Here is a 24,060-nt window from a genome sequence, read left to right as displayed (position 1 = left end):
CTTCCTCTTCGGGAACGGGTACATCTGCAACACATTCGTACCACAAAAATGTCAATGTATTCATTGTGGAACTCACGATCGGGGGGAAGCTTCTCCTTTCGCCACTCGTCGGTTACGCGTCGACCAATCGGCTTTCGATGTGAATTTCGGTTATTTTGCTGTCCTACAAAGGTGCGTAAGAAGGTGCGTAAGAGTAGAACAAGGACTTGATAGGCAATGTTTTACCATCTATGGTTTTTACGTCTGAATTTATCCGGGAATTCTAAGCCAGCCTATTTATACGCGGCTCTGGTGGCGGCGTAGCGTGGCGTTTTGTTGATGAAGTGAGAGCAGCGCGGCGATAAACCGGAGGTAGAAGTGTTTACACAATGCGCAGACTCCGAAGAAAAAATGCAACTGATGGTCACCGTTCAGGTTCCAATAGTATTGCTCCTTCTCTTTCAAGTTTCTGCCAGCACGAATTCAACGGAAGTCATCATCATCGGTGGCGGCTTAGCAGGATTGATGGCGGCATGGCAACTGAAAGTGGCGAACGTAGACTTTCTTCTTCTCGAATCCCGTTCCGAACTGGGAGGTCGCGTCATGACTAAAGATTTCAGCGACTCTTCGGGCTCGCATCCCATAAACGTCGGGCCCCGATCAATCAGCACCGGAGCGAAATGGATACACGGCGCTTGCTCGAAAAATCCCGCGTTGACTCTCGCGAGGAGATACAATGTTGCAACGAAAAAGATGGACTTTGATAACGTCGCTGTCTACCGTGAGAGCAAGGACGACTTTTGTGCGACTGACGATGAAGATTGTACGAAGCCGTATAACAAAATAGCGAAGGCTTTAGAAGATGTGCATGAGAATCAAGACGGCAGTGATTGTAAGTTACCGTTACAACGTAAATGTATAATTTTTATTCTTTTATGCTTTTTTAGCTTCTGAAAATCTAAAAGATCGTTTGTTGAACTATGGTTGGAATAGTGACACGGGACTGAACTCGAATCTGAAGAAAGCGTATCAATGGTATAATGTAGAGTATGAGTATGCAGCGTCTGCTGAAGAATTGGCAGCCTCTCAGACGACCCTTAAAGTGTATGAAAATGAGGGAGGCACTGAAGAGTTGGTAACGAGTAGTGACGGATTTAAGAAGCTAATTACCCAAATTGCTGATGAAGTTGGTGTCAAGGAATGCACTGATTCATCGACAAAAATACGGTGCTCTTCTATTGTAACGAAGGTCAGTTACGGACAAGGGGTGGCTGTCACCGTCAAGAATGCTCTCACAAATACGATGACTGAAATTGCAGCTGATTACGTTCTGATTACGGTCAGCCTTGGGGTTCTTCAACATAATAGAATAGATTTTGATCCTCCTCTTTCCACTGCAAAGCAAGAGGCCATACGAAAATTTGGAATGGGAACCCTTACAACGATATTTGCCAAATTTGAGTACAACTTCTGGTCAAGACAATTGAAACCATTATTTTCAGGAAAAAAGAAGCCCGTACAAAACATCATTGCAGCATCCAATGACCCAACATATTCGAAAGCACACATTAATTTGGCGGCGTACAATCCGTTGTGGAAAACTCTGATTTTCTCGGCTACAGGTGCACAATCATCGTTTATTGAAAGACAGTCTGATACTGAAAACAAAGCCAACGTGATGAACATGCTTCGTGACATGTATGGACATAGAATTCCAGACTATCCTATCAATTTTCACGTTCCACGCTGGAAAAATGATTCGAATTTCTATGGGGCTTATTCTTTCTGGCCAGTAGACTTTACGGAAGATGACCACGTGTATCTACGCTCGGATGAAAGGGGACGACTGTTTTTTGCAGGAGAAGCGATGAGCAAGGCTTTTTTTGGATTCTTGCAAGGAGCAATTTGTACCGGGCTAGATCAAGCGGACGCCATTATTAGTAGTATCGGCGTCAGTAACGTTGGTTCTTCCTCAGTTCTCAATGACGTCAAAAGTGGTTGTAAGTGTGAGGATAGCTCGAGCTGGCGATGGTGGTATTATTTACTTATTGCACTTGGATGTACTTTAGTCATAATAATAATAATAGGTTGCATTTGCATTTGCTGTTACAAGTGCAAGAAAAAAGGCACTGACACTGAAGGCACTGAACAACTCAATAGTCCAATAAACGAATGATTTGATTGAAAGACAACATTTTGTTGAAGCATGACATTGTGCGCAGTTACGAATTGCTGTTTGAATATTTAGAATGTCTTAAAAGTTTTTCTTTGTAGTGTACGACCACGGTATGTGGTTTCAGCTGCGTTTATAGGTCACCAACAACAGAATCGAATCAATCCTATCAACATCAATATACTAGGCAATCTTGTTAATCTTGTTAATAATCAAGCATGAAGTTACTAATTTGATTATTTAGACTGTCAATGATTGTAGAACATGTATAACATTTAATTGATGAATTACCTAAGAATGCTGATACAGTAATTTGATATTTTCACTTGAATTTTTCTTTGGACAAGTCCTTCCAGCGCTTTTCCCGCTGCTTGAAGGTTTCGACAATTTCGGTGTCTATAGAAATTGAGTATTGATCTATATCACGTGATGTACATTCTCACTTCGCTGTGTCTAGAGTCACGGTACCGTGACTCAAGTCTCACGGCTTGGAGTCACGGTAATTTTGTAGTTAAGAGCATGTGATATCACCTCCTACGCAAGGTGGTCGCGGTAGCTCAACGGGCAGGGGGGGGGGTGCTGAGCAGGGCGCTGGGGATGCATGAACCACGGGGCACGTGACGGGTCGTGGGTTCGAATCCCGAAGCGTGATCGTTTTTTTCTTTTTTTTTCTTCTTTCTTTTTTTTCTCTGTACCTAAACGGCGATATACGATCACCCGCGACTGTGGCTTAACCGCCCGTAGCATGGTGGTTCCAGGGGGGCGAAGCCCCCCTCTGCGACCTATGCTCATTGGGGCGGTTAAGCCCGGAGCGGGGCCGCCACCGATACCAGTAAGGTTTAGGGTTAGGGTTGGGTTAGGTACATGAAAAAAACGCTTTTTAAGCTCTCTAGGTTAGGTCCATTCTCTATAGTGCGCTAAACGATTTCTTCCCCTCGGTTACCGTGCGCTACCTGTTACAGTTACGGTGAGTTACTTTACCGTGACTCTAGCCACAGCGTTCTCACTTACCGTCGAGTTCGTCTTGCATGGGCATTTCCTCTTCGGGAACGGGCACATCTGCGGAAATTTACCAGAAAAATGTTGATCTTTTCACTGTGTCACTTACGATCGGGAGGAAGCTTCTCCTTTCGCCACTCATCGGTTACGACATCGACCAATCGGCTTTCAATGTGAATTTCGGTTATTCTGCTATCCTAGAAAGAGTGCGTAAGAGTAGAACAAGAGGTTAGTAAGCAATTTTACGTCTCCCATGAATTATCCGGGAACGGCAGGGGATCACGAGGGATCACGAGAGCGTTATGCAGATCCAGCTGCTATCTTATTCCGAAATGCTTGGAAGTACGTGGGCCCCGGTCGGAGGACGAAGTTTTTGCGCAGAATCTGACGTAATTGAAAGTAGGCGTTGGCTGCAGGGAGATCGAGGAAAATGCGCGCGGCACTGCTCTTTCTTCTTGTCACCAGTGCTAACGTAGTTGCCTCCAAAGTAATTATCGTCGGCGGCGGCCTATCAGGATTGATGGCGGCTTGGAAACTGAGCGATGCAGGCATAGACTTCCTTCTTCTTGAATCCCGTGACGTATTGGGAGGTCGCGTCGCGACCTTAGATTTTAGCGACTCTTCGGGTTCCCATCCTATAAATGTCGGGCCCGTTTCAATCAACACTGGCGCCAAATGGATACATGGCGCTTGCTCTGGCGGTTATGCTTCCAATACTGCATGGCGTCTGGCAGAAGAATTTGGTATTGCAACAAGCGAAACAGACTATGATAACGTAGCCGTCTTTAACCAAACTCATTTCTGTGAAACCGATGACGAAGCCTGTACCGCGCCGTACAAAGAAATAAACAAAACATTGGAAGACGTGAAAGAAAACAAAAAGAGCGCTAAAGGTATGTCGCAAAGCCCAATTGTCGTTTTTATACTGTATGTCTTTTTAGTCGCAGAAAGCCTTAGAGAAAGTTTACAAGAGAATTGGAACCCTGACACTCCTCTGAAAGCGGCGTATGAATGGTATTATGTAGATTATGAGTATGCAGCGTCTGCTGAACAACTTGCAGTCTCCCACACTGACCTTAGAGCATACGAAAATGATAAAGGAGTTGAAAAGATGGTCACCGACAGAGAAGGAATAGCAAAATTAATTATGGAAGTTGCTGCTAAAAGTGGCATCAAAAGCTGTACCGAACCCTCAGCCAAACTGAACTGCTCTTCAATTGTAACACATATTAGTTACGGAGATAGTACGCCAGCTGTCAAAGTCACGGTTCGAAATGCTATCAGTAAAGAAGAAACAGAAATCGCAGCCGATTACGTTCTAATTACAGTCAGTCTCGGGGTTCTACAAAAGGGTCAAATACAATTTCATCCTTCTCTTTCTGAAGCAAAGGAACAAGCTATTAGTAAATTTGGAATGGGAAATCTTACCACAATATTTGCCAAATTTAAGGACGATTTCTGGTCAGAGCCTTCAAAACCATTACTTTCAACGCATAATGACACTCCGACACAAAATGTTATTGCAGCATCTAGGGACTCAAGTTTCTTAAAAGCTTGGATTAACTTGGCAGCATACAACAGTTCTTGGAAAACTCTGGTTCTTTCAGCTATAGGTGCACAATCATCAAACATTGAAAGTCAAACTGATTCCGAAAACCAAAACACAGTTATGGAAATGCTCAAAGAAATTTTCGGTGACGTTCCCGATCCTGTTAATTTTTATGTACCAAGATGGGGGGCGGATCAAAATTTCTATGGGGCTTATTCTTTCTGGCCAGTAGACTTTGAGAAAGAGGACCACGAGCATATACGTTCAAATGTAAGAGGAAGAATTTTTTTTGCAGGAGAAGCGACAAGCGAGAACTTCTTTGGATTCTTGCAAGGAGCAATTTGTACTGGGCTAGATCAAGCGGAGGCCATTATCAGACTACACAACCCTACATACAGTAGTAACTCATTTCTCGACGAACTTAAAAACATTTGTACGTGTCCGGAGGAGTCCTATGGGGTAAGTCGCGACGCCGGCGTCGTAATGGCGGCGATGGGGATGACTATCTGTCTCTTGATTAGTTACGAATTTGTTTTGCATTTGTAGTGCACGTAGCCTGACGAAAATTCTTGGCCTGTCCTTTCGTTTTGTTCCATTGTACTGTATGACCAATTAGTATTTTTTCCTTCGTGTTGTTTGAAGAGGTGGCGATTTTGGTCTTTTTCTGTGCAGCGTTAGCAGCGCCATTGTTGAAGTAGATGACTTTGTATGACAGAAACAGCAAAAGAACATATAAAACTGAAAGTCAACAAAAGGCAATGTAATAAAAGTAACATTTTTAATCTGATGCATTGAAAGTTGTCGTCATACGTCGGATCTACTTTCACCTTCAACAGAACCATCGGAAATCAACGTATGCGCAAAATCGAGAAAAGAGAAGACGAAAATGCAACTGAAAGGGTCAGTAGTATTGCTCCTTCTCTTTCAAGTTGCTGCTAGTTTATATGACGTAATCATTGTCGGTGGTGGTTTATCGGGATTGATGGCAGCATGGCGACTGAAAGAGGCGAAAGTAAACTTTCTTCTTCTCGAGTCCCATTCGGAATTGGGGGGTCGCGTGAAGACTGAACGTTTGAAGGGTTCTACGTCTCATCCTATAAATCTTGGGCCTATGTCGATCACCCATGGGCACGGAAATTGTGATCCTGCGATGACTCTGGCAAAACAATACAATATTTCGACGCAAAAAATAGACCATGATAGCGTAGCTGTCTTTAATGATTTATCATGAAGTTACTAATTGCTGACTATTTAGACTGTCAATGATTGTAGACTTGCCATGCATAAGCCATATAGCCATCTCATGTAAGTATTCCGAGCACCTTTCCTCTTCAGAAACGGTACATCTACATTTTACATTTCCGCAAAAAATTTACTGCGGTGCTTCGTCCAGTCTCGTAAAAATTCTCGTCAGCAACTAACATTTAATTTATTAATCGCCTAAGAATGCTGGTACAGTTATTTGATCTTTTCACTTGAATTTTTCTTTGGACAGGTCCTTCCAGCGTTTTTCCCGCTGCTTGAAGGTTTCGACAATTTCGGTGTCTATAGAAATTGAGTATTGATCTATATCACGTGATCTATATTCTCACTTACCGTCGAGTTCGTCTTGCATGGGCATTTCCTCTTCGGGAACGGGCACATCTGCGGAAATTTACCAGAAAAGTGTTGATGCTTTCACCGCGGCACTTACGATCGGGAGGAAGCTTCTCCTTTCGCCACTCGTCGGTTACGACGTCGACCAATTGGCTTTCAATGTGAATTTCGGTTATTCTGCTGTCCTAGAAAGAGCGCGTAAGAGTAGAACAAGAGATTAGTAAGCAATTTTACGTCTCCCATGAATTATCCGGGAACCACGAGGCGGCAGGGGATCACGAGGGATCACGAGAGCGTTATGCAGATCCACTCATCCAGCTGCAATCTTATCCGAAATGCTTGGAAGTACGTGGGCCCCGGTCGGAGGTCAAAGTTTTTTGCGCAGAATCTAACGTAGTTGAAAGTAGGCGTTGGCTGCAGGGAGATCGAGGAAAATGCACGCGGCACTGCTCTTTCTTCTCGTCACCAGTGTTACCGTAGTTGCCTCCAAAGTAATTATCGTCGGCGGTGGCCTATCAGGATTGATGGCGGCTTGGAAACTGAGCGATGCAGGCATAGACTTCCTTCTTCTTGAATCCCGTGACGTATTGGGAGGTCGCGTCTCGACCTTAGATTTTAGCGACTCTTCGGGTTCCCATCCTATAAATGTCGGGCCCATTTCAATCAACACTGGAGCAAAATGGATACACGGCGCTTGCTCGGATATAGAGAATACGGCTTGGCTTCTGACAAAGAAATACAATATTGCAACGAATGAAACAGACTATAAGAACGTAGCTGTCTTTAATCAGAACCGATTTTGTGAAACCGACGAGATAGCGTGTACCGCGCCGTACGATGACATAGAAAAGAAATTGGACACAGTGAACAAGGACAAAAAGGACTCAAATGATGGTAAGTCGCGAAGCTGACTATCCGTCGGCCGGTTTAAACACCTTTTTTTAGCCAAGAAAAGCCTAAGAGACGCTCTAAAAAAATCTAATTGGAACCCTGCTGGAAATCATTTGAAAATGGCATATGAATGGTATCATGTAGATTATGAGTATGCTGCTTCTGCCGATCAACTGGCAGCCTTTCGCGTAGACCTTAAAGTCTACGAAAATGAAGGCAAGGAGATGATGGTGACTGACAGTCGAGGATTTGCAGAGTTGATCAGAAAAATTGCCGCTGAAAGCGGTATCAAAAGCTGTACCGACTCGCTAACCAAACTTCAGTGCTCTTCTATTGTAACAAATGTTAATTACGGAAAGAGTGCACAAAATGTCACAGTCACGGTTCAAAATGCTATCAGTGGAGAAAGAACTGAAATCACAGCCGATTACGTTCTAATTACAGTCAGCCTCGGAGTTCTGCAAAATAACCGAATAGTTTTTGATCCTCCTCTTCCAACAGCCAAAGAAAGTGCTATAGATAAATTTGGAATGGGCAATCTTACCACAATATTTGCCAAATTTAACAATGATTTCTGGTCAAAGCCTTCGAAATCGTTATTTTCAAATCATTCTACTTCAGACAATATTACTCAAAATGTTATTGCGGCATCTATTGACTCAAGTTTCTTAAAAGCTTGGGTTAATTTGGCAGCATACAACCGTTCTTGGACAACTCTGATTCTTTCAGCTACAGGTAGCCAATCATCAGTAATTGAAAGTCGAACTGTTTCCGAAAACCAAAACACAATTATGCAAATGCTCAGAAAAATATACCAGAAATTCGGTAGCGTTCCTGATCCTATTAATTTTTATGTTCCAAGATGGGGAACAGATAAAAATTTCTATGGGGCTTATTCTTTCTGGCCAGTAGGCTTTGAGGAAGAGGATCACGAGCATTTACGTTCAAATGTAGGTGAAAGAATTTTTTTTGCAGGAGAAGCGACAAGTCAGGACTTTTTTGGATTCTTGCAAGGAGCAATTTGTACTGGACTAGATCAAGCGGAGGCCATTATTAGACTACACAGCCCTGCATACAGTACATACAGTGGGAACTCGTTTCTCGACGAACTTAAACGCAATTGTAAGTGTCCGAAAAGGGAGGATAGTAGTAGCAGTAGTAAGTGGTGGGTGGCTGTAATTGTAATTGTAATTGTGGTAATTGGCATACTCATCGCTGTACTATGGCGACGCCGACGTGGTAATGGCGGCGATGGCTATCAGCTGATAAATTAGTTAACACTGATAGCTGATAGATTAGTTACGAATTTGTTTTGTTTTGCTTTCGTAGTGCACGTAGCCTGACGAAAATTCTTGGCTTGTCCTTTCGTTTTGTCCCATTGCACTGTATGACTAATTAGTATTTTTCTTCGTGTTGTTTGAAGAGGTAGCGATTTTGGTCTTTTCTGTCCAGCGTTAGCAGCGCCAATGTGAAGTACATGACTTGTATGACAGAAACAGCAAAAGAAATATATAACTGAAAGTCAACGAAAGGTAATGTAATAAAAGTAACATTTTTTAATCTGATGCATTGACAGTTGTCGTCATACATACGTCGGATCTACTTTCACCTTCAACAGAACCATCGGAAATCAACGTCTCGCCATTCGTCGTCGTTGTCGTCAAATGATCATTGGACACGGGCCCATCAGCCGCATACTCGCCGCGCTCCTTCATCTCTTCAGCCCACTCATTCGTATCCGTATACCGCAGAACGCTGCTCGCATCCCCCGTCGCCGCGCCGGCCGACTCTCTCTCCGCCTTCTCGCTCAACCCGACAACTCTCCTCATCTCGTTCGCGCTCAACGCATCCCACAAAACAATAGTCGGCCCACCAGTCGCCTTCGCCGTCAACGCCGTCGGAAGCATAATCTCCTCAAGAGGATTATAAGGAGCCCAAGCGTGCCCAACTGATACGACCAAACCGCTCTCCGTCCCGCACGGACCGCTCAATGAACCGCTCAACAGTCGACCAATCTTTCTCCTATACGGATCAAACATATAGATCTTCGTCCCAGTTTCCATATCAACGACGCAGATGCGACCGTCAGTCGTCGCTATCCAAATCGTGTCGACGTTGACGGCGAAATCGTTGACGGGCGTCGTCTCGTCGAGAACGATGTCCTTGTGAAGCGTGTGCTTCTCGTCGGTGTTCCACGCGCTCAGCGTCGGCGCGTCGACGTAGCTGCACCAGATTTGCTTTCGATCGAGCGACGCCTGCACGACGCTGATCGCGCTATCGATCGTCGGATGCGTCCACATGCCCTCGAACGACAAATCGTCGCGATCGAATATCTGCACGTATCGCTTGCTGATGCACCAGATCGACTCGTCGAAATAGAAAAGTGCCAATATCGAATATTTTCCGACATTGACGACGTCGAGTCGCTGAGGTTGCGACGACGACTTGGACGACGATTCTTGAACCAACTCGATCGTCTCAATCGAACCGGCGTCGTTGCCGACGACGAGCACGTTGTCAATGATACAAACCGAGGTCACGTGACGATTAATCAAGTATTTCTTGATCAGCAGCGGTTGATTGCTTTTGTCCGTTTGATATTCGTATAGGTGACTGTCGCGCGACGACGACGAATCGGCGATTCCGATCCACACGGAAGCGCCGTGATTGCTCATGTGAAGACACTTGGCGCCGTTGAGCGTAAACGACGCTTTCGGCGGCGACGACGTCAATTTTTTCAAATTATAAACGCCGATTTTTACGGTGTTATTCAACTCCGTCGTGCCGATCCACAGTTGGGCGGCGTCGACGAGAATGCAACCGCGACACGAATCGTCGTCGTTCGAGTCGACGTGCGCCGCGCCGAGCGTCGCGACGAACGTCGGATTGTAGACGAGACTCGGCACGGCGTTCGCCGGGACGCGATCGAGCGCGTTGCCGCTCCAACATTGGGCCATGAGTCCGGCGAGATAGAGCAAGCCGCATTGGGTGAGCGGCAAGTCGCTGACTATGGGACGTCGACCCTGGAGAACGGCGGGCGACACTTCGACTTCGCTGTAATTGTGAAAGGGCGGTCGACGCGCGATGAGCTGGTAGAGAAACATCGCGTACGCGTAGACGTCGACCATGCACGTGTACTCCTCCGTGCCGCTATAGCGAAGCATTTCGGGCGCTTGGAAGCCTTTCGTGCCTTCGAAGCCCTTGAGACCGGACGGCGCGGCGAACGTCGCGATGCCGTAGTCGGTCAACTTGATGTTGATTTCCGCTTCGACGTCGAGCGACCAGAGGAGAACGTTACCCGCTTTCAAATCGCGAAAGATGATGGATTGATCGTGGAGATAAGCCAAGGCGGCGGCCACTTGACCGGCGATTTTGTGCACGACGACCCGATGAATCGGTCCCTGACTCTTAACGAACGCCGAAAGGGAGCCGAGCGGCGCGAGATCGAGAACGAGTAGGAGCGGACGAAGACATATGCCGACCATACCGACGAGATTCGGATGGCTGATTTTCTGCAGAACGATCGCCTCCTGACGTATCTCCTTGAATTGACTCGCCGGTTCGCTTTGCCCGGCGACGTCCAGATACGTCTTAATCGCGACCGTTTCGCCGCGACAATAGCCGCGATAGACTTCGCCGAAGCCGCCGCGACCGAGCAAATTATCCTCGTCCTTATCCACGTGAATGTCGTTCTCAACGAGATGATACTTCGCGTCGACGTCGGTGAGAAGGAGCTCGGGAACGAGTTCGGCGAGTTGGACGGGATTGTCGTGATTCGGACAGCGTATTGTCGGCGATTTCGACAGAGCGGCGAGACAGTCGACCTCGTAGTCGAACATGTGAACGTTTTCGCGTCCGAGTCGCTTGCATTCGATGCACGAGCAGAGCTGAGCGACGAGCGGTCGCACGCCGTCGGTGCCGTCCAAGCCGGGAAACCATTCGCCGATTAGACGATTGATGTGATCGACGAGACGTCCGAGCGCCTTCGTGCCGTTTCGTCCCGACGACGTGATCGTTTCGATGCCCGGTCGCTTGTATTTTGAGTCCTCGTCGAGTTTTCGTATCATGAAGAAGACGTGGGGATGCGAGAAGCAGAGGCCCGTTCGCCAGTAGGTTAGCTTGTACTTCTGAAGCACTTCCAAGTCGTCGGGACCGCCGCGATTTTTCGACAGGACCTGGTTGACTTTTTTGCGCCGCGCCGAATTTTGACTTCCCGTCGAAAATTGACTTCCGCTGCGAACTTGGAAAGGAGACCGTTTTGCTGCCGCCGCCGGTGTCACGTCGTCGAGGCTTTTGACCGATAGATGACGGTCGTCGTAGTGACCTTCTTGAAAAACGATTTCCCAGTTGCTGTCTCTTCGACCAGTTTGAGCCAAGTCGGCTCGAGCTTTGTTTCCGTCTTCGTCACCGTCGTCGTCGTCGTCGTCGTCGTCGTCGTCATCTGACCACAGCGGCTTTTCATCATCGCCTTTCGGCAACGAGGCTACAGTCGATTCGCCTCCGGTGCTTCCATCAGTACTTTCACTTGTTAGAGACAGGCTCTTTGACTTGCTTCTAACTTTGCTCTCGTCGACGTCGTCAGCGGCGTTCTCCTTCTTTTCCGTGTCTGGAACAATCTCCTCCTCGTCTTTCTTCTCATCCTCGTCAACCACGTTGACTTCGATGGCCGGGGGAGGGTCGCCGGCAACGGCGACGGGTTTCGTCTCGTTCGGCGGCAACCAAATAACGAGATCCTTTATAAACGAAAGCAGTCGCGCAATAAGACGACTCCAAAACCCGGGCGGCATATAGGCCATCGAATGCTGACGCGACAAGACGGGCGACGAACAGAAGAGCAGCGGCACGTCGGCGGGAGGATCAGGCGGCAACATAGACGGTATAAGAATATGTTTCTGATCGAGAGGCAAAGCAATTTCAAACCGATTCAAGAGACTAAGATACTCGACGTGAAGATCAGGCGGAAATCGCTTGTCCTTAAACAATTGCGGCAGCGAAGCGACGCGAAGAATCCCGTTCATAATATACGGATTTCGCTCGCGAACCGTTATAACGGTGGCCATCATATCGCAAAGCCAACGCGGATCGATGAAGTAGAGATTACTCAGACGTCCGCTGGCGTCGTTGAAATGAAGCAGAGAGCCGATCTGATGCTGAAATCGAACGGCCGTGTCGAACTCGTCGTCGTCGCAGATGTCGTTTCGCGTCGACTGCGATCGACGAACGAAGAGTCGCAATTCCTGTCGAGTCATGATCGGCGGCGCGTTCGTTCGACTCACCTTCGCTCGATAGCGCGTCAGACGACGTTCGAGTTGAACGTAACTCGCCGGAATCTTTTCGCCCATCACCTTCGTTCGTCCGATCGTCGCGCCGGCCGCCGCTTCGTAGATTTCTCGCTTGAGAAGATCGATGTTCTCCAGCGTCTCCTTCACGCAGCTCACCGCGACAAGACTGACGACTTTGAGCTTCTTATAACGCGGCAAAGTCGTCAAGTCGTTCGCCTTCTCGAGCAGACGAACTTCGAGCTTCGCATCGCGCTCTTCCGACGTCAGCCCGTCGAGAAACGTCCCGACGATAATGATCGGCGAATCGGGCGCTCGCGCGGCGATATTGTCGAGCCAGAGTCGCAACTCGCCTATGCCTTCGTCGCCGTCCGTCAATCGCCAGACGACGAGATAGAGCGAACGCGCCGAGAGAAAGCACTGATGCGTCGCGTAATATTCCTCCTGTCCGCCGAAATCCCATATTTGAAACGTGAATTTTTGACCGAGAACGGCCGGCGCGTACGTCCACTCGTTCAACTCGATACCGACCGTCGACAGATTGGAGACTTCGTTGTTGAGCAGACGACCGACGAGCGTCGTCTTGCCGCGCGCCGCGTAGCCGACGATCATCATCTTCATCTTGTAGAAGGGTTCGGCGCCGCGTAGACGCTGGCGCAAGTACTGCACGCAATCCTTGGGATTTTTCACGAGCGTCGGATTGGGATCGTCGATTTCGAGACCGTCCGTGCCGAGTTCGGTGAGATGGAGAAGACGGCCCATGTCGTTGGGAAGAAAGGCGATTTCCGTGTGACTGATGTCGAGACTTTCGAGCCCCTCGCAAAAGCAGACGGCGCGCGGCACTTCGGTCATGGGATTGTGCGTGAGACGAATTTGCTTCAGATTCGTGCTCTGGATGCCGCTCGGAAGCGACTTGAGCGAATTCGACGACAAATTCAGAACGGTCATCGTTCCCGTCCACTCGCAACTCTGCGGCAATTCGGTCAATTTATTATTCGACACGTTCAGCGAGCGCAATTGGGGCAGTTGAACGAGCGCGCTCGGAACGCGCGACAGGTTATTGTGAGCCAAATTGAGCCGTTGCAGCTTGTCGAGACAGCCCACTTCGTTGGGAATGAACGAGAGAAAGTTGGACATGAACGAGAGACGCTGACCCCACGGTCCAATCGCTTTCAACCATTCCGGCTGAAGTTCTTTCAACGCGAGTCCGCGCCAATCGGCTCGGCCCGTCTCGACGTCGCAATCGGTGTGAAGGAGGAGTTGATAGACGGCGCCGTACTGTTTCTTCCGCATGCCGACTTTGATGGGAACGTGAGCGACGGGCTCGATCGCTCCGTTGGCGATGTGTCGACGAACGTGACCGACGTTGTCGTCGCGACGAATTTTGACGGAGGGATCGTCGGGTCGAAAGAGTTTCGCTATGAAATCGCTGTCGCCTACGTGAGCCGCTCGCGAGAGATACAATAAGGCGGCGACGCTGAAGTGAAAGCGAGATAGGGCGACGTCGATGCCTTCGTCCCAGCCCCGTGCGCCTTTGAGAAGAAGCTTGCCGACGGCGGTCAGATCGCCGTTTTGCACGCAAATAATGAGCGCCTGATTAAAACAGTTCTCTTCGACGTCGTCCGGACCGAGACGCACGAGCAAGTCGGTTAGCGTTTTCATGTCGGATGACGCGCGTGCAGCCGCTTGGAGAACCTCTGTGGGAAAACAGTCTTTCTTATTAGGGAAAAAAGACATCAAGCTTAGGGTAAGTCCGTATAAGGTAAGCTAAATCACGCGTCCTATATATTATATTAATTAATTCATTAAAAGAGTTATATTTATATTGTATTTAATTTAATTAATTAAGGCGTGTATTCACATGCTCGAAATTTAATTAGGCCGTAACTCTAACCGCTTTCTAACCTTCCGTTCGAAGCACTTTGACGACGTTGAAGTGGCGACACTGCTGCGCCGTTTCGCGCGGCGTCTTTCTGAAATCGTCGATTGCCATGATATCGGCGCGATGCTTGAGCAGAACGCGCACGCACTGGACGTGTCCGCTCGTTGCGGCGACGTGCAGCGGCGTGTAGCCCGTGTTCGAGCGCACGTCTACCTCGCCGCCGTACTCGAGAAGCATTTCGACTATTAGATGATGTCCGTGGAGACAGGCTTCGTGCAGCGGCGCGTAGCCGAACACGCCGACGCGACGATTCAAGTGACGATCCAAGCTTGCTCGATTCTCCTCGAGAAATGTCTTCACTTTACGCTGTTGGCCTTTTCGCGAGCATCGATGCAACTTGTTGTCGTCGCTGAGCGTCGTTCGCCGTACAGGGCTAGGGGGGGATGTAGGCGAGGTCGCCATCGCCGATCTGCGTTCACGTGAGAACGCGTGATGGGAACGTGCATGATGTCACAAATCACGAGAGTCACGACGTCATCATCATTGCGCGCTTGCGCCTTCAATAAAGCACCACGCATTTGGACTTTCTTCATGGAATCGAACGGTAAAGTGCTTCGACGGCATTGTTTCGGAACGTCACTATCTTTTAGACTCCCCGAAATCGCGATTGGTTCGCGGCGATCCACTGGAGCAACTCTTCCAATGGTTGCCGAAGAAAACGAGCGGATTCCGCCGCGTCAAAATCAATCTGACGTGCTTCGACGCCGGTCGAGACGTTCTCGCAATCGGTTCCGACGTGGGAGTCGTCTATCTATACGAAACGAAGGCGAAACGACTCGGCGAACTTCCGTCAACGGTACGAGGAAAAGCGAGAGATCACGAGAGATCACGAGAGATCACTCAATGACTCGCTGATCGCTGATCGATCGATTTTTCTCATTCGCAGGGCATGTTTCGACGTCACGCAATCACGTGCGTAAAAATCTACGAACCATTGAATCATCTCGCTTTGGGAACGTCGTCCGGTCTCGTCATTCTTTATAGATATTGTCTCAAGCCCGGCCAGAGGGTGTGGCTTTTAATTAATTAGAGAATAGTCCTATGTAATTATTGTTCTTTGTTTTTTTTTTTCTTTAGATGCAGCAATTTAGTCGGGACGATCACAAAGCCGGCGTCGTCGCTATGACGTGGCACAATGCCGGGCGTTTTCTCATCACGGGTGACGAATCGGGAAAAGTCTACATATCGTCTATTGATTTTCACACAGTAATACATAGGCGTTGATTGCGTGTGTATTCGAGACTGTTTTCTTCTCTAAGGAACGATGTCAATCGCGTGTGTTTTACGAGGCTGATTGTCCGCTCGTTCAATTGTCCTCTGGAGCTGGACCGTGGGCATTGATTTCGACAGCTAAGAAGTCGTATTTCGTGTCCAGCGAGACGCACTTGAACAGGCTTCCCATACCTATTGGAAGCAAAGAGAGAAAACCGTAAACAGTTATCATTTTACATGGGACTGTGATTATATATTATTTTCGTCTAGTGGCTCATATGGCGCGTGTTTCTGTGGCAGCTCCGGCGCGGCAGCTATTCCCTACGTAGCGCGACCGGGCTTCGGTCTATGGAAGACAGACATGCGCGGAAAAGTGAAACAAAAAAACGTAGAAAAGAAGCACGTCTTCTATTCTTCCTTTCAGGTTTTGTGTACACTGAAGTACAAGGAACTTTTATCAAGAGACGACGTACCCTTGATTGACCTGGGCGATTTAAAGATTCAGGATGACGGGAACGGCGATCTTCGCTTCGGAATTCTGCACGTTTTTAACGAACAATACGTTGTCACTCACTGTGAATCGGCTCTGTGGATTCTCGATCCAATGAAGAATACCGTACTGGGTCATCATACCGGTATCGGACGCATTGTCGCCGTAACGGCGACCGAAACGGACATCTATGTTTTGAGAGAGGACGAAGACGTTCCGATTATATGCATCCGACTTTTTGGACCGGTTTCCACAGCGTCGACGTTGAAGAGCAAGAGCGACGATAGTGCGGCGGTGGATCAGCAGAGTAAAGAGAAAGAGTCAAAGGAGGAAGAGTCAAAAGAGAAAGAGTCAAAAGAGAAAGAGTCAAAGGAGGAAGAGTCAAAAGAGGAAGAGTCAAAAGCGGACGAAACCGATGAAAAGGATCATCGTGTCGACGAAGTGAAGGAAGTGAAAGAGGAAGTTGCCGTTGATGGTGACAATGTCAAAGCAGAAAGGAGAGCAGGTGAGACGACGTTGAGCGACAATGGCAGGGTAGGAAAAGGCAACGCTGACGAAACTGTTGTCGAGTCTCTCAAAACCGAAAAGGTTATACGAGTTGCTCCGCTTTCGATTGTTTCAGAACCCAGCCTTGATAGTGTAAGGCGTCGAAAAGAAGTGGTAATGGCAACGAGGATAATATCTATTTATCTAGGTCGAGAAGCATATTGCTAATAGAGAACGGTTTCAAAAGATTGCAAATTCTCCTTTTCCGGACGGTGGCATCGTTTCGTTTCCGGTCGCCAAACTGGACGGCAAAAAGAAGAAGAAGAAAAAGAAGAAGAAGACGCAACCGAACGACGTTCGACCCAGAGAAGGCAAGACACCAGCAAACGTCATCCAATATCTCACAACGTCAAGTTTGTTTTTTTCCCCTGATCTTTATTAGATAGCACCGCTTCAACTCTCGACGACAAATTGGCGGAGGACAGAGACACCGAAACGACGACATCGCCTTGCGACACGTCTTTCGTCCACAGCCTATCCCGTCAAACTTCGCCAGCAGTCGAAGACAGAACCGACGTTGACAGCAAAGACGTCGTTCCAGACGAGCAAAATGTACCAGAAGTAGTTCTTCCCACAATATCTCTTCCGTCTCTGGAGCCCTTGCCTCTCCCCCCGGAGATACCGTTGGAGGAACTCGAAGCAAACAAGGATTTGCCGAGCGTTTCCCTAGAACGCAGCCGAAGTCCAACACCTACTACAACAACAACAGTAAGTGTCGTTGAGGTAACGGACCGAGACGAAGAACCGCCTATTGGAAAAACTCGCTCCGGCGCCTTCCTACAGCCGGAAGAAGACGACGACGACGACGACGTCGACTCAAAACGTAAATCACCCTCTCCACGATCATCGTCTCCCACCCTCCTGGGCGCCTCCATCTACGATCAATACACTGTTGAAGACTCTATGATCGCTTCAGCCGCCGTCGCCGTCGCCGTCGATCGTCACGAAGAAAACGAATCGCCGAATTCGAAGGAACGTTCGACGAGCAACAGCGACGAACTTTCCATATCCGTTTCGAAGTCGCTCGGCTCCTTGTCGTCGCCGCGACATCCGAGCTTCAACGCGGCGTCGACGGAAGACGGTCGACTGATGGACAACTGGAGTCTCTTCACGTGTCCGAGTCGATATCATCTCCAAGGGTTCGCTCTCTCGAAGAAATTCGTCTACGTCGTCGATACGAAAAATCGCGTCTTCGTCTCGTCGCTCTTCCAATCGAAGTCCGGCGCGTGGGAACGCGTCGACGGCTACGTGAAACAGGTGAGCGTATCGCCGACGAACAACGTCCTCATGGGCGTCACGACGAAGAATCATCTCTACTATCGTCTCGGCGTGTCGCCGTCGTCTCCGACCGGGCTCAAGTGGGAGAAATTCGACGACGACATCGCTTGGGTGTCGGTCGAAGATCGGCACGTGTGGGCGGTGCGAAGCGACGGGACGGTCGTCTTCGGTCGACTCATACCGTCGATGAAAATGGTTCAGTTTAAGGACGTGCGCAGTATGACCGCCGAGCGACTCGCCTTCGTGCAAGTATCCGCCTCCAAGGGCGTCGTGTGGGCGCGCGACAAACGAGGAAAAGTGTACTGTCGCGCCGGCATAAGTGGCGGCAGCGGAACGGCGATTAATTACGAGGGAACGTATTGGAAACCGGTCAACGGCGATCTGACGGCGCAATACGTCTGCGTCGGCGGCGTAAATAGCGGTTGGGCTATCGCGAACGACGGAGCGGTCGTCTTCAAGCTCGGCGTGACGATCGACGATCCGGCGGGCAAGCGCGAGTGGTGGGAAATCGGCTTGAGCGGCTATCACGTCGAAGACGCGTCGCTCTTGACGTCGATTATGTCGTTGATAAAATCGCCGACCGATATGACGCTCAAGCTCGTCGCCGCCGACGGCGACGCGGGCGTCTGCGTCATGACGGGGAGTAGCAGCGTTCATCTGTCACGTAGCGGATTGCTCGGCACGCGCTACGACGTCGTTAATCCGCTGCGCGTCGCCTTGCCGAGTGCCGCGTCGAAATGGGCTCTCATTTCCGTCGGCGGTCTCTCGTCGACGAAGGATTTTATATGGGCTGTGCGACAGAACGGCGAGATGTTTTGTTTTCCTGTCAATGATGGCGATGACGGGCACGCCGTTTCGATCGAACCGCCGACGGTGGGCGAAAAGATTCGTCAGATCGTTTTCTGTCGTCATTCCGTGTGGGTTGTGACGGACACTCGCGCCTACGTTCGTCTCGGCATCAATAATTATTGCCCCGAAGGCGTCTCGTGGAAACGAGCCGATACGAATACGATGCGATCGGCGAAGATTCGTCGATTGTCGTGCGGCGAGACGGGCATGTGGGCCATCGATCAGGTCGGTCGAGCGTGGCTGCGATTGGGAACGGGGCCCGCGCAGCAGGCGCACTCCAGTCCCGCTTGGCTGGAAATCGACGGCAGTCTTAAAATGGGCTTGCCGCTGCAGGAAATCGCCGTCTCGGAGAACGATACGCTCGTTTGGGCGTACGATACGCGTGGAAACGTGTACGTGCGACAGGGCGTAAAAGGCTCGTTGATGACGGGGGTTTCGTGGGAGAACGTTCCGGGCGCTCAGGTAAGGGAGATCGCCGTTAGTAACGAGTGCGTTTGGGCGATCAGCGTCAACGGCGATTTGCTGTGCCGTTTTGGAATATCGCCGACGAATTTAGCCGGCGATTATTGGCGTCGATGCTGCGGCAGTTTGACGCAGATCAGCGTCACGTCGACCAATCAGCTGTGGGGTCTCGATAAGGACGGGCAGCTGCTTAAACGGAGAACGGAGATCTACGGCATTCAGCCGTCGACTCAGGAGACCACCGAGCTTCTCGAAGATTACGACATTTTGTAGGTAAGGATTCAATTGACAACGTTTACACACGCACGATCGTTCCTAAAGGTATTTTTTCTTTGATTACAATTATTAGCATGGATAAACTAAGCTGATTTAAATGTGGAGGCTTTTTGTTGTCTTTCAGATAAGAAATCTTTCATCGACTAGCGTCTTTTTCGCTAAATTTCGGCGACCGAGACTGTCTCGCAGTAGCGCGAAGAAAAGTCCGACCAAGTAGGCAATAAAAGCGGCGAGGACGAAATCGGTTGCGAGCATGTCCACAAAGGCAAAGACAAGTATATCAGCGAGAAGCAGAGTCATCTCGTTACCGTAGAAAAGCGTCGAATCGAAATGATGCCCCTCGTCGTTATAGAGATAGGCTTTATCCATGGGATCGTTGAACTCGATCCCAAGAAGACGCTCGAGAAGAATCTTATCCCGAACGATGAAATCGTGATCTTTGAGCGCGTGATCCAAAAACGCCGACAGGAATTTATTCATTGACCCGTACGCTTGCAAAGTGCGAGGATCGATTCGAGACGAGCTGGTGCCGCCGCCTCCGTCGCCGCCGCCGCTCGCGCCGCCGGTCGTTCGCTGCCCCCTCCGGCTCACTGCCGCCTCCTGAACGGGCAACATGATTCGATCGTAGTGCTGGCGAAGGCGATGCGTGAGCGCCAGTTCGAACGTCTGCAAGTCGGTGTCGGCGACGAGACCGCGCTTACCGCACAGGTCGTCGACTTCGCGCGCCAATTGAAGATTCATTTCCTTCATGTTCGTATCGGCGCGACCGTGAACCGAACGCCCGTGGATGTAGTATCCAAAGACCGGTTCCTCGAGCAGAAACACGCTGATCTAAGCAGAAAAAACGCATAGGAGAAAAAACACACTAAAAGACTTATTCTCTCTCACGTTTGCTACTGAGCAAAGATCGACGAACTGACGAATCTTATCCTCAACAAAACGTTCGTAAACGAAGGCGAAGAAGATCCACTGGCACAAGGCGACGACGAGAAGCAGCGACGACGCCATACCGAAGCGAAGAATCCGACTGAACGACGCCGGATAATCGTCGCGCGCGAGCGAGAAGTACGAATGGGGATTGCGTCGACACACGTCCTCGAAACCGACGACTTTGAGAAGAAGGAGCGCGACGACGAACTGAAACGTCGCGCTGATTTTTCGCATCGTCTGCAGTTCGTTCCACTCGTTGGCGACGAAGTACGTTCGCCATATGCTGACCGTCGATCGAGTCGCGCTCTCGACGTCGTCGTGACTTCGCCGCGGCTTTTCCCAATCGATTAGGAATATGTCGACGCGAGACTGTTTCCAGACGACGTGGACGAGACGGAGGAGTTTGAGAACGAGCGCGACGATGAGAAGCGCGACGAAGATGTCCTCCTGATCGCGAGTTGGCAGAAAAACGACGACGTCGTTTTGGAGTTTGAAAAAGAGAAGCCAATAGACGCCGCTTCCGACGAGAATCCAGAAGAAGGACGACGAGAGCGAGCCGCAGAAGAGAAAGAAGAAAGTCGAGATTGTCGTAAAGTCGAGCGTATCCACACCGGCACGACGACGCCAGCCGTGAATTTGAAGAATCGCGTAGAGGAACATGATAGCCGACATGATGCCGATAGCAACGCTCATTCCCGTGTTGAACGAGCCTATGTCCATGGTGTAGACAACGCGGAACGATACCGGTACGGAGGGAGTTGGATTCGAAGCCGATATCGAGATTTTTTCATAGTGGATTTTTATTAAGGGCGGGTAAATTTGACCCGAATTCGACGTCAATCTGACGTCGATTTCAATCCTATCGGCTACCGTCACTTGCCTCGGTTTGGCGCCCGTTGTCGTGACGCCCGACTGAGAGTCGACGAGAAATAATCGACGAACGAGTTGCCATGCCGATCGATCCGGGTTCGTATTAACAGCCTGCCCGCCGTCGAGATAATTCTCATTTAGAACGGGCACCTCGAACAGTTTCCCGTCCGTTCCGTCGCGAAGAAAAACGTCAAAGAAAAGCAAATCGCCCGTCAAAGGCACCTTATATTGACATTCGTTCTCATACGTCGTTCCGACTTGAAACGCGGATTGGAGCACGGGGAAACGATCCGAGCACAACTGTAGCTCGTCGATGAAATCTCCATATCGAAGCAGAGATCCATTCGACGCATAGACTGCTACAACGAATTCCAACGATCCTGGCTTATCGACGCTATCCCCGAACGAGTATCGACCGTTGAGCGTCGTTTGATCCAAAACAAGGGCAGCGTTTTCTTCGTAGTACAGCTGAGGCAGATTCTCCGATGTGGCTCCTTGAAGAAGTCGCTCGTATTCCGTGCAGGCGTCGCGACGCGTTCCTCGACTATAGTCGGTTAGCACGCACAGATTGCCGAGCACTTGACATGCCGTCAGATTTTGAAGGAATTCGCATCGTGCAACGGACGCGCGAAATAAGCGAGAAAAGAGCGCCGATTGGATGCCGTCGATGTCCGGAATGACAGTATCGGCAGTTGGAATAAGCCATTCGAAAAGGAAACAGGAGCCGTCGAGTTGGACGGGACATTGGCATGGCGATTGGGCGCTTGGCAACGGTTGGCATGGCACGCATCGTTCTCCGTTCGATCGCGTCCCGGACGCGCACGCTTCGCATCGACTCTCGCTCGCTAATTCGCCGTCGAGACTTCGATCCACGGATACGGTGTTCAAATTTGCGCACGGGGTGCACGTTTCGCCGTTGTACGGGGCTGTGAGAGGATCGCATTTCACGCAGTTGCGTCCGTCCCGAGAGCTCGCTTCTCCCGACGGGCACGTAGTGCACGAGATCGACGACGGATTGTCCAATTCCGACGTCAGTTTGGCGTTCGGCGCGCACGCACAGCCGAAGCCGTCGTCGCTTCGGTGCGCGCCTTTCGCGCACGAACGGCACGTCAATTGCGAGATGTCGAAGTACTCGTTGGTGCCGCACGAGCTCGGTTCGACGAAGCTCAAATCATTGGCGACGACAACACGGAGAAGACAGACGAAGAAGAAGAGCATTCGCAAACGATTAAACCCCGTATAAGGCAAAAGCGCGCGCGCGAACGATGGCTTATTTTTGCGCGATACTGTCAAAAAGGCGCGAACGTCGCAAAGATTTACCTTTATGCAGTGTTCTAGATTTAAAAATGCACTATCTTCTGTCTCTCTGGCTGACTATTCTTGCGTTGGAATCCCCGGAATGATGATGATGATGGATCGAACATGGCGGACCTGCATGGCACTGATAACGACGACTGCGACGCGGACGGCTGGACGACGACGCAACGCCAACGAACGTCCGATTTCTTTATTTAGCGCCCGGCGCCCTAGGTACATCGTACAGTTCGGCGCGTCGCGGACAATCGGAAGATCTTTCGCAAGCCAGGCGTCACCAGCGACCGAATTCATCGGAGAAGCGTTTTACAAGGTAAAACATGCAGCGGAACCCATTCTAAGGCCACCAGAAAGTGACGTCACATTACCGATGAGTCTCTCACGATGGCATAGTGCAATCGATGTGTGCATGCCTGTATCGTATCTCGCAAAATAATATTTTTCTAGGAAAATTACTCAGCAAATTGAAGTGGCCTGTATTGAATTTTCAGTCACAGGTGAGTGTCTACAATCCTTTGATTCTATCAAACAGTGTTACACTTGATGTGCAGGAAAAAATAAATCGAGAGAGCCCAGCGGAAAACGTGTTGCCAGTAAATCGTCGGCAGTATTATTTCAAAATATACCCGTCCTTATCACTCGCTCTGAGGATTCGTGAAGCCTCATTTTTTTCGGTTACCTTTCCGCCGGCACGATCGAACAAAAGCGTCAGTCTGTCAGCACTCATGTATTCTTCTTTTCTTCCACAACGAAGATCTTCGAGCATGAGATCTTTCATTTTCTGGCCAATTTCAACGGTAAACTGAGCGTCTTCACCGAATACGTCAACGAGACGATCGCGTATCATTTCAGCAGAAGCAAATGCACTCATACGACTGGGTGGCGTCATGCCGAAGAAGCCAGCAACGTCAAAGGAACGCACAACATCGATCGGAAACCCAAAGACGGAATCGAGCGCTCGATCACCATAGATGACCTGCTTGGGATGTGGATCTCGACCGGTCGTAATTTGGGTCACCTTTCTCGCCGCCTTTCTCAGATACGTACAATTGTATTTCTCAAGAACTTTTGTATTTCCCAGTCGGACGAGATTCATGACGGTGACCGACGACGAAGCGTGTCCCAAGACGGCGCCCTCCTCGCAAACGCTCGCCCACACGCCGTCGGCGCCGCGCGCGAGACAGCCGAGAGTCGCCGCCGTCGGAAGACCCCATTGCTCGTGAACGTGAATGAGAAGTCGAGCGGTCGACCAGCCGGCGGCGTCCATGACGGCGCGCGTCGCCGCCGTCCACGATTCGAGCTCCTCAGGCATGGAATCGCCGAGATCTTCGTAGACGAAACCGAAGATTCGCTCGGCCGGCGGCAGCGCGGCGACGAAGTGAACGATTCGAAGAAGGCGTTCAGGAGCGACGGACATGGCGTAGC

The 24,060-nt window shown here is 49.7% G+C and overlaps 6 protein-coding genes and 2 long non-coding RNA genes across 13 annotated transcripts; 4 read left to right on the top strand and 4 right to left on the bottom strand.

Annotated features, from left to right (window-relative positions):
• Positions 1-298: 298 nt before the first annotated feature.
• LOC136188699 (uncharacterized) lies at positions 299-2,464 on the top strand. Of its 3 annotated transcripts, XR_010670281.1 has the most exons (4): positions 299-871; positions 927-2,193; positions 2,254-2,339; positions 2,397-2,464. XR_010670281.1 is itself a non-coding variant. In XM_065976468.1 (2 exons), exons 1-2 carry the CDS (start codon positions 391-393, stop codon positions 2,153-2,155), a joined length of 1,710 nt encoding a protein of 569 aa, XP_065832540.1. In that variant the 5' UTR covers positions 299-390; the 3' UTR covers positions 2,156-2,464. The 3 variants fall into 3 exon arrangements, 1 of the variants encoding a protein (XP_065832540.1); XR_010670280.1 differs by having other exon boundaries at positions 927-2,339; XM_065976468.1 differs by having other exon boundaries at positions 927-2,464.
• Positions 2,043-3,420, bottom strand: LOC136188702 (uncharacterized). Of its 2 annotated transcripts, XR_010670283.1 has the most exons (5): positions 3,398-3,420; positions 3,261-3,348; positions 3,164-3,211; positions 2,444-2,548; positions 2,043-2,318 (listed from the first exon to the last, which is right to left on the bottom strand). It is a non-coding gene; the product is annotated as an uncharacterized lncRNA (long non-coding RNA). The 2 variants fall into 2 exon arrangements; XR_010670282.1 differs by lacking the exon at positions 2,043-2,318 and having other exon boundaries at positions 2,334-2,548.
• Positions 3,174-5,600, top strand: LOC136188700 (uncharacterized). The gene is made up of 2 exons (XM_065976469.1): positions 3,174-4,044; positions 4,093-5,600. The coding sequence occupies exons 1-2, from the start codon at positions 3,582-3,584 to the stop codon at positions 5,244-5,246; spliced, it is 1,617 nt and encodes a 538-aa protein (XP_065832541.1). The 5' UTR covers positions 3,174-3,581; the 3' UTR covers positions 5,247-5,600.
• Positions 5,601-5,907: 307 nt separating this feature from the next.
• On the bottom strand, positions 5,908-6,558 carry LOC136188856 (uncharacterized). The gene is made up of 4 exons (XR_010670312.1): positions 6,531-6,558; positions 6,394-6,481; positions 6,297-6,344; positions 5,908-6,245 (listed from the first exon to the last, which is right to left on the bottom strand). It is a non-coding gene; the product is annotated as an uncharacterized lncRNA (long non-coding RNA).
• On the top strand, positions 6,275-14,239 carry LOC136188851 (uncharacterized). Of its 3 annotated transcripts, none has more exons than XM_065976650.1 (3): positions 6,275-7,190; positions 7,242-8,309; positions 8,640-14,239. In XM_065976650.1, the coding sequence occupies exons 1-3, from the start codon at positions 6,731-6,733 to the stop codon at positions 8,657-8,659; spliced, it is 1,548 nt and encodes a 515-aa protein (XP_065832722.1). In that variant the 5' UTR covers positions 6,275-6,730; the 3' UTR covers positions 8,660-14,239. The 3 variants fall into 3 exon arrangements, with proteins under 3 accessions (XP_065832722.1, XP_065832723.1, XP_065832721.1); XM_065976651.1 differs by lacking the exon at positions 8,640-14,239 and adding an exon at positions 8,517-8,539; XM_065976649.1 differs by lacking the exon at positions 8,640-14,239 and having other exon boundaries at positions 7,242-8,632.
• Positions 8,510-15,238, bottom strand: LOC136188843 (leucine-rich repeat serine/threonine-protein kinase 1-like). The gene is made up of 2 exons (XM_065976636.1): positions 14,372-15,238; positions 8,510-14,163 (listed from the first exon to the last, which is right to left on the bottom strand). The coding sequence occupies exons 1-2, from the start codon at positions 14,808-14,810 to the stop codon at positions 8,744-8,746; spliced, it is 5,859 nt and encodes a 1,952-aa protein (XP_065832708.1). The 5' UTR covers positions 14,811-15,238; the 3' UTR covers positions 8,510-8,743.
• On the top strand, positions 14,826-19,664 carry LOC136188844 (tectonin beta-propeller repeat-containing protein 2-like). The gene is made up of 9 exons (XM_065976637.1): positions 14,826-14,952; positions 14,999-15,204; positions 15,295-15,417; positions 15,486-15,614; positions 15,668-15,837; positions 15,891-15,993; positions 16,045-16,749; positions 16,805-16,967; positions 17,039-19,664. The coding sequence occupies exons 1-9, from the start codon at positions 14,841-14,843 to the stop codon at positions 19,516-19,518; spliced, it is 4,191 nt and encodes a 1,396-aa protein (XP_065832709.1). The 5' UTR covers positions 14,826-14,840; the 3' UTR covers positions 19,519-19,664.
• Positions 19,563-22,552, bottom strand: LOC136188846 (meckelin-like). The gene is made up of 2 exons (XM_065976641.1): positions 20,410-22,552; positions 19,563-20,352 (listed from the first exon to the last, which is right to left on the bottom strand). Exons 1-2 carry the CDS (start codon positions 22,537-22,539, stop codon positions 19,642-19,644), a joined length of 2,841 nt encoding a protein of 946 aa, XP_065832713.1. The 5' UTR covers positions 22,540-22,552; the 3' UTR covers positions 19,563-19,641.
• Positions 22,553-24,060: the final 1,508 nt, after the last annotated feature.

The sequence above is a fragment of the Oscarella lobularis genome, chromosome 7 (assembly GCF_947507565.1).
Source record: "Oscarella lobularis chromosome 7, ooOscLobu1.1, whole genome shotgun sequence".
NCBI classification, from domain to species: Eukaryota; Metazoa; Porifera; class Homoscleromorpha; order Homosclerophorida; family Oscarellidae; genus Oscarella; species Oscarella lobularis.
The sequence above is the reverse complement of the archived record's forward strand: the minus strand, read 5'-3'. Positions and strand labels throughout refer to the sequence as shown.

What these genes read in the sequence shown, in the direction of transcription:
- LOC136188699 (XM_065976468.1), top strand. Translation starts at nt 391, where the DNA reads ATGCAACTGATGGTCACCGTTCAGGTTCCAATAGTATTGCTCCTTCTC. An exon ending in GAATCAAGACGGCAGTGATT is followed by an intron (nt 872 to 926) that starts GTAAGTTACCGT and finishes ATGCTTTTTTAG; the next exon opens with CTTCTGAAAATCTAAAAGAT.
- LOC136188700 (XM_065976469.1), top strand. Translation starts at nt 3,582, where the DNA reads ATGCGCGCGGCACTGCTCTTTCTTCTTGTCACCAGTGCTAACGTAGTT. An exon ending in AAACAAAAAGAGCGCTAAAG is followed by an intron (nt 4,045 to 4,092) that starts GTATGTCGCAAA and finishes ATGTCTTTTTAG; the next exon opens with TCGCAGAAAGCCTTAGAGAA.
- LOC136188851 (XM_065976649.1), top strand. Translation starts at nt 6,731, where the DNA reads ATGCACGCGGCACTGCTCTTTCTTCTCGTCACCAGTGTTACCGTAGTT. An exon ending in CAAAAAGGACTCAAATGATG is followed by an intron (nt 7,191 to 7,241) that starts GTAAGTCGCGAA and finishes ACCTTTTTTTAG; the next exon opens with CCAAGAAAAGCCTAAGAGAC.
- LOC136188843 (XM_065976636.1), bottom strand. Translation starts at nt 14,810, where the DNA reads ATGGCGACCTCGCCTACATCCCCCCCTAGCCCTGTACGGCGAACGACG. An exon ending in CAAAGTGCTTCGAACGGAAG is followed by an intron (nt 14,164 to 14,371) that starts GTTAGAAAGCGG and finishes GTTTTCCCACAG; the next exon opens with AGGTTCTCCAAGCGGCTGCA.
- LOC136188844 (XM_065976637.1), top strand. Translation starts at nt 14,841, where the DNA reads ATGGGAACGTGCATGATGTCACAAATCACGAGAGTCACGACGTCATCA. An exon ending in CGTCTATTGATTTTCACACA is followed by an intron (nt 15,615 to 15,667) that starts GTAATACATAGG and finishes TTCTTCTCTAAG; the next exon opens with GAACGATGTCAATCGCGTGT. An exon ending in AGACAGACATGCGCGGAAAA is followed by an intron (nt 15,994 to 16,044) that starts GTGAAACAAAAA and finishes TCTTCCTTTCAG; the next exon opens with GTTTTGTGTACACTGAAGTA.
- LOC136188846 (XM_065976641.1), bottom strand. Translation starts at nt 22,539, where the DNA reads ATGCTCTTCTTCTTCGTCTGTCTTCTCCGTGTTGTCGTCGCCAATGAT. An exon ending in ATCTTTGCTCAGTAGCAAAC is followed by an intron (nt 20,353 to 20,409) that starts GTGAGAGAGAAT and finishes TTTTCTGCTTAG; the next exon opens with ATCAGCGTGTTTCTGCTCGA.